Raw genomic sequence first — 6,568 nt, 5'->3', positions numbered from 1 at the left:
TGGAGTACGCCGACTCCTTTAACTTCAACCCCTATAAGTGGATGTTGGTGAATTTCGACTGTTCTGCATTCTGGGTCAAAAACTCTAAGCACCTGCTCTAAGCCTTCAGCGTCGAGCTAATTTACCTAAAAGACCAGCAGAATGACTCTTCACCTGAGTACCGTCACTGGCAAATTCCGCAGATTCCGCGCACTGAAGCTATGGTTTGTCTTAAAAATTTCCGGTGTCGAAGGAATTCAGAAGCACGTCAGGAAACAAGTGGCTTTTGCCAAGTACTTTGAAGACCTCATACGACCGGATTCTCGGTTTGAAGTGGTTTTTTCAAGTCTTGGTTTAGTTTGCTTCAAACTCAAAGGAGATGATTCCCTCACCGTCAAACTTTTGGGCAAAATCAACAAACGAAAGACGATGTTTGTAATTGCTGGACATTTCCAGGGTCGTCATTTCATTCGATTTGTTATTTGTAGTTGGCTAACAGAAAAGCGACATGTAGAATATGCTTGGAACGAGTTTTGTGGTGTTGTCAATAGCACCAAGGAAGACGAAATCGGCGAATGACCAGTTCTAGACAAAATGTTAATTCTAGAACGAAATAACAATTAACTGTATCTGAAGAATAATTTTACGTAACATAGCCGAAAATGTTTGAATGGAATCGCCTCCATTTGTAATCTCTTTCATTCGTCTAATTTAACAAACATTTTGTAGAAAACTAATTTTTCCCAATAAATATTTGTAAATTCAGTTAAAATTAGGTTTAGATTTCATTATTAAACAAACATTAAACAAATTAATAACAAATTGTTTCTACTTATTTATTTTCGTTCATTTAAGAACTCTTCGCCAGTGTCCAGAAACCTAAAAACAAAAACTAATCTTTTAAATTAATATTGTCGTGTTCTTCACAAGAATATCGGTTTTTACGTTTGAGGAAGTGTTTCAGCCAAGCATCTCATTTGGACGGTCAAGCGTGAAATCTTTCCATTTCTTCCAAAAGTTCAATAAAAACCTACCAGAAACTCAGTTCTATTCCAAGGTCGCAGTGCATAGTAATTGTTTTTTCCCAGGTGCACACCTTGAGCGTGAAACCGCTACATTTTTGAAAAAAATCTGCATGAGACGCATCACATTCGCTCGACGAAGGGCACCAGGTATAAAAGAGCAGTGCGCGCCACTGACGAATCTCAGTACTCCGTGAAAGTGACAGTGAGAAAGTGAAAGATGGACTCTAAACAATTCAAAGAGTTTGCCAAAGCCGCCGTGGATTACATCGCGGATTATATCGACACTGTAGAAGATCGGTAAGGGAAAAAACAAGAATGAACATTTATAGGGTGGCATCGAAAAATTAATAACTCTTTTGATAATAAAACGCTTCGATGTCACCTGATAAACAGTAATCGGCAAATAATAATGAGCAAAGGCCGGTGATATCGGGGGTGTCCCCGAACTACTTGAACGACCTCATCCCTGATGAACCACCCCAAACTGGAGAGACGTGGCAGGAGGTCCTGCAGGACGTCGACAGGATTATAATGCCAGGAATTACGCACTGGATGTCACCACATTTTCATGCGTATTATCCAACGGCTTACTCGTTTCCGGCCATCGTCGGCGAAATGATGAGTGCTGGATTTGGATGTGTCGGACTGAGCTGGGTAATTCAATTAAAACTGAAGTATTCACAGGGTAAAACGTATTTTCAAAGGTTGCAAGCCCTGCCTACACTGAACTCGAAGTCGCCATGATGAATTGGTTGGGGAAGCTCCTCAACCTCCCCGAAGAGTTCCTGAATTGTTCGGAAGGTCCTGGAGGAGGCGTCATTCAAGTAACGTGCTCTCAAAACTTGTACCATCAATGACCAATGTGTTTTAGGGCTCTGCTAGTGAAGCCACCTTCGTCGCTTTACTTACCGCCAAAGAAAAAACAGTTAAAGATATTCGGAGTCTGAAACCAGCAATTTCAGAAGCAGAAATCAAAGGTAAATTAGTGGCGTATTCTTCCGATCAGTCGAACTCTTCAGTGGAGAAAGCTGGGCTTTTGGGATCTATGACCATGCGGCTCCTTCCTGCAAACGAAAAAGGGGAGCTAGAGGGTGAAACTTTAGCTGAAGCAATACGAAAAGACAAAGAACAGGGGCTGATTCCTTGTTACGTTGTGGTGAACTTAGGAACTACGCCTACATGTGCTTTCGACAGACTGGAAGAATTAGGTGTCATCTGCCAAAAAGAAAATCTCTGGTTACACGTAGATGCGGCTTACGCCGGTACAGCGTTCACCTGTCCTGAGTACAGGTAAGTCCTCGATCACGGAAAATTGTATTCTCAAGTAACTTTTCTTAGATACTTAATGAAAGGAGTGGAGTACGCCGACTCCTTCAACTTCAACCCCCATAAGTGGATGTTGGTAAATTTCGACTGTTCTGCGTTGTGGGTCAAAGACGCCAAACATCTGGTCGAAGCCTTCAACGTCGAAAGAATCTACCTTAAAGACCAACACAAAGGCTTAACCCCAGAGTACCGCCATTGGCAAATTTCTTTAGGCCGCAGATTCCGCGCTCTAAAGCTCTGGTTTGTCTTAAGAATTTATGGTGTGGAAGGAATCCAGAAGCACGTCAGGAAACAAGTGGCTCTTGCCAAATATTTTGAAGACCTCGTACGAGCGGATTCTCGGTTCGAAGTGGTTTCTTCGAGTCTTGGTTTAGTTTGTTTCAAACTCAAAGGAGATGATTCACTCACAGTCAAATATTTGGACGAAATCAACAAACGAAAGAACATTTATGTAGTTACTGGACACTTCCGGGGTCGTCACGTGGTTCGGTTTGCTATATGTAGTTGGTTAACAGAGAGGCGACATGTGGAGTATGCTTGGAACGAGTTTTGTGTTGTGGCCAATGGGATCAAAAAAGTGGAAATCTCCGACAAGCCTGTTGTGTACGAAATGTTAGTTCTAGAACAGGCCAACTGGGAATGTGAGAAAAAGAATGGTTATAAATAAAAATATGTAATAATGTAAAAATTCCAATTTTAATCAAGCCAAAAATTTCTTAATAATTAATTATAGTCAATAAATTGGGAACTTGAATCAGGGAAAATTTCCTCAATTTTAAGTAGGTACCAAAAACGATTTTTTATTTATGAACCAGAGCCTTTGGGTGCTTGGAAAAACTGTTTTGTTGAATTCTGATAGTACGTAGTAGAAAAATAAAACGTCAAAATGCACATAAACATATTTTTGTCTTTCCCTATCCCGAAAAGATCAAATAAAATCTTAATGTCAACACACACTTGTATAGATTTTTTGATATTCATTTTATTTATATCTGTCAAAAAACTCTTGGATAAATCTAATTTTTTGAGTATTCGAACTAAACCCTGAGTTCCTTGGATTAATCGAACAAAACCTGCGAATTTACTACTCGGTAAAACGAATTTTTCTTGTAACTGACGGAGACGAGAACAAAGAGATTGAATGACGAGAACGTTCGATAATTCCAACAGAGACTGTTTCACGACTATAATTCGAATTGTGTAGTAAAAAATTCTTGTTGGACTTTGATGATTTATTGGGCGAATTTTAAATTTCATTCCCTGAAAAAAATGATATAAAAAAAACACTTTCGAATCAAACTACTCAGTAATTCGAACTTATTGACTGATTCCACGGAATTCCAATTATCGAGAGTCTACTGTACCATCCGCATTCGTCTGTATAAGATATACAACACAATACACCGTGGTCCACGAGTGATAATGAGCCTGACTAAACTCAAACTGCAACCCAACATACATTTTCATAGCTGTCGTAGATATTTGAAATGAACGTCAAAATTGACAAATTTTTTGGAACAATCTACTCACGTTATTATGCTTTTAATTTATGAAGACTGCTACGTTTTAGCATTGCTTTTACCTGCTTAAGGTTTCAGAGATTCCACATGCGAGTCTTAAGTGAAAGAATTTGTCGAAACTCTGACAGCTGTCTTGTTGTAAATATAAATTTGGCAACGAATGCTATGAAAATGTATGTTGGGTTGCAGTTTGAGTTTGGTCAGGCTCATTATCACTCGTGGACCACGGTGTATACACATGGTAATGACAAGTTCCATTTTAGCACGTCTGCAATGGTTCGGCGCCACTTATCGGAGATGTGAATGAAAAATAAAGCTTAAAAAAAGTCAAAATTTATTCAGACAGTCGGTTAGCCCTTCCAAAAAAAAATATTGAATTCATCTGGACGGGACTTTATTTTCTTTATTATTATTGAGTACTGTTTTTCTTTACATTTCCATAAGCAGTTTTTAGAATCGTTTCTTTTGAATTCAAATTTCTAATAATAGCAGAGTACTTAAAATTATGTCATCATGCTATTGAAGTCTTGGCAGGACTTCAATAGATTGATAAACCGCCTGCTGGTTACGTATTCGTCTACCTACAATTGATTATCTTTGACAAAATTAAAATAAAAAAAATCTGCTTTTCTTGATTAATCAATAATCAAATTAAGTGCTTTCACTTTCCACGTACGTAGCTTTCTTTTCAATTAAAGGCATAATAGTTTTCATCATTATAAAATAGTGGTGCAAATTGTTAAAGAAAGTAACTTTTCCTCTATGATATGACAAAAAAAAACGAAACCTGATGTACTGTAATAGGAACATGACCATGGAATGAAAGTACTTAAAATATTTGAATTTTGGTGCTCAAGAGAGTGAAAGTATCATATAATACCACCAAATTTTCTGTAGTTTTTCAAAATATTTTCATTCGACATCCTGACCAAATCGAATTAATTAATTTTGCGCTCTCTTTTAAACTATTCCCCTTGCTAAAACGCTACTGTCCCTACTCCGCGCCCCACTGTTGATAAGGGCTTACTCGCAACTATAAATCCTAGTGCGGAAGGAAGGAAAACTACTTCCGTTCTAGCGCGCTCTGGACGGGGTACGTCCGGAAAAGTGTAGTGTTCCCTTTGATTGCTCTTCCTCCAATCAGTGTTCTTGGCACCACAAAAGAAACTCATAAATTGAGGAAAATCAATTCAACAATGAATAGTGACGATTTTCGAAATTTCGCCAAGGCAGCTACAGATTACATCGCCGATTACTTAGACAATATAAGAAAAAGGTAAGTAATGAAATGAAGTTAACTTGAACAATTTATACAAAAAAAACACGATATTTTTACTAAGTAGGATAGGCAACTCAATATACACTCTCTCCCCAGGCAACCCGTTTCGTCCGTCCAACCAGGATACCTCCAGAATTCCATCCCCAAGGACACCCCACAAAAGGGAGAAACCTGGGAATCAATTCTCCAAGATGTCGACAGAATTATTATCCCCGGTCTTACCCACTGGCATTCCCCCAATTTTCACGCATATTACCCCACAGCGAACTCTTACCCCGGAATAGTTGGAGAACTTCTTTTATCGGGCTTGGGAGTTCTGTCCACCGAATCAGTAAAAAGTGCATTTAGTGCTAACAACTAACTTGTTACAGTTTTCAGACCCTGTCTGTGACTCCTTGGAGCTAAAGATGTTGGACTGGTTAACAAAACTATTAAATCTTCCGCGGCATTTCTTAAACAACTCCGATGGACCCGGTGGAGGACTAATTCAAAATGCTGCAAGCGAATCGACTTTAATCGCACTTCTAGCCGCCAAAAATCAAAAGATTAATCTCAAAATCCCCGAGAGAAAACTAGTTGCGTACACATCTAAACAATGCAATTCTTCAGTTGAAAAAGCCGGTATCTTGGCGTCAATCCCAATGAGGCTACTTCCAACAGACGGAAATGGTAGTCTTCGAGGAATAACACTTCTTAAAGTTATACAAGACGATGTCGAAGCTGGATTAACTCCATGTTGCGTCATAGCGACTCTGGGAACCACAGGAACTTGTGCCTTCGACTGCTTAAACGAACTCGGCCCGATCTGCAGACAATTTGATGTTTGGCTCCATGTCGACGCTGCATATGCAGGGGCTGCTTTCTGTTGTCCTGAATACCGATTTTTGATGAAAGGCGTTCATTTTGCCGACTCGTTTTGCGTTAACCCGCATAAATGGTTACTTGTCAATTCTGATTGTTCCGCGTTGTGGTTTAGAAATACGACACATGTTGAGAGATTGTTTAATAAGAAGGGTGAAGGACTATCTTGTTCGCAAATTCCAGATGTTCGACGATTTCGCGCTTTGAAATTATGGTTCGTTATGAGGATTTATGGAGTTGAAGGTGTGCGTAATCACATCCGGAAGCAAGTGAAATTAGCCGAATATTTTTCGGAACTAGTGCAAAGCGATGATCGGTTCGAATTATGTTCTGTAAATCTTGGATTGGTGTGTTTTAGGTTAAAAGGAGAAAACGCGTTCACGGAAATTCTTCTAGACAAATTAGAGCACCGGAAATTAGTCTTTGTAATGCCTTATTTTTTTGATGAAAAATTAATGATCAGACTCGTTATTTGTAGTCGGTTTACGGAAGAAAATGACGTTCTTTATACTTGGAACGAAATAAAAAGCCAAATTACGTATTTAGAAGTAAAAAAACGAACTCCAGCAAGTTAATAA

At 38.9% G+C, this 6,568-nt stretch overlaps 2 protein-coding genes across 2 annotated transcripts; both read left to right on the top strand.

Moving 5' to 3' along the window:
• The first annotated feature begins 1,164 nt into the window (after nucleotides 1-1,164).
• Nucleotides 1,165-3,227, top strand: LOC148174239 (3,4-dihydroxyphenylacetaldehyde synthase 2-like). The gene is made up of 5 exons (XM_088035398.1): nucleotides 1,165-1,301; nucleotides 1,424-1,658; nucleotides 1,709-1,828; nucleotides 1,876-2,294; nucleotides 2,343-3,227. Exons 1-5 carry the CDS (start codon nucleotides 1,222-1,224, stop codon nucleotides 2,995-2,997), a joined length of 1,509 nt encoding a protein of 502 aa, XP_087891524.1. The 5' UTR covers nucleotides 1,165-1,221; the 3' UTR covers nucleotides 2,998-3,227.
• A 1,819-nt stretch (nucleotides 3,228-5,046) lies between these two features.
• On the top strand, nucleotides 5,047-6,565 carry LOC148174238 (aromatic-L-amino-acid decarboxylase-like). Its single transcript, XM_088035411.1, has 3 exons — nucleotides 5,047-5,126; nucleotides 5,226-5,460; nucleotides 5,501-6,565. Exons 1-3 carry the CDS (start codon nucleotides 5,047-5,049, stop codon nucleotides 6,563-6,565), a joined length of 1,380 nt encoding a protein of 459 aa, XP_087891537.1.
• The last annotated feature ends 3 nt before the right edge of the window (nucleotides 6,566-6,568 follow it).

Source organism: Gnatocerus cornutus, chromosome 5 (assembly GCF_029298725.1).
Source record: "Gnatocerus cornutus isolate USDA-ARS CGAHR chromosome 5, icGnaCorn1.1, whole genome shotgun sequence".
Classification (NCBI taxonomy): domain Eukaryota; kingdom Metazoa; phylum Arthropoda; class Insecta; order Coleoptera; family Tenebrionidae; genus Gnatocerus; species Gnatocerus cornutus.
The sequence above is the reverse complement of the archived record's forward strand: the minus strand, read 5'-3'. Positions and strand labels throughout refer to the sequence as shown.

What these genes read in the sequence shown, in the direction of transcription:
- LOC148174239 (XM_088035398.1), top strand. Translation starts at nt 1,222, where the DNA reads ATGGACTCTAAACAATTCAAAGAGTTTGCCAAAGCCGCCGTGGATTAC. An exon ending in ATCGACACTGTAGAAGATCG is followed by an intron (nt 1,302 to 1,423) that starts GTAAGGGAAAAA and finishes TAATGAGCAAAG; the next exon opens with GCCGGTGATATCGGGGGTGT. An exon ending in GATGTGTCGGACTGAGCTGG is followed by an intron (nt 1,659 to 1,708) that starts GTAATTCAATTA and finishes GTATTTTCAAAG; the next exon opens with GTTGCAAGCCCTGCCTACAC.
- LOC148174238 (XM_088035411.1), top strand. Translation starts at nt 5,047, where the DNA reads ATGAATAGTGACGATTTTCGAAATTTCGCCAAGGCAGCTACAGATTAC. An exon ending in TTAGACAATATAAGAAAAAG is followed by an intron (nt 5,127 to 5,225) that starts GTAAGTAATGAA and finishes CTCTCTCCCCAG; the next exon opens with GCAACCCGTTTCGTCCGTCC. An exon ending in GAGTTCTGTCCACCGAATCA is followed by an intron (nt 5,461 to 5,500) that starts GTAAAAAGTGCA and finishes AACTTGTTACAG; the next exon opens with TTTTCAGACCCTGTCTGTGA.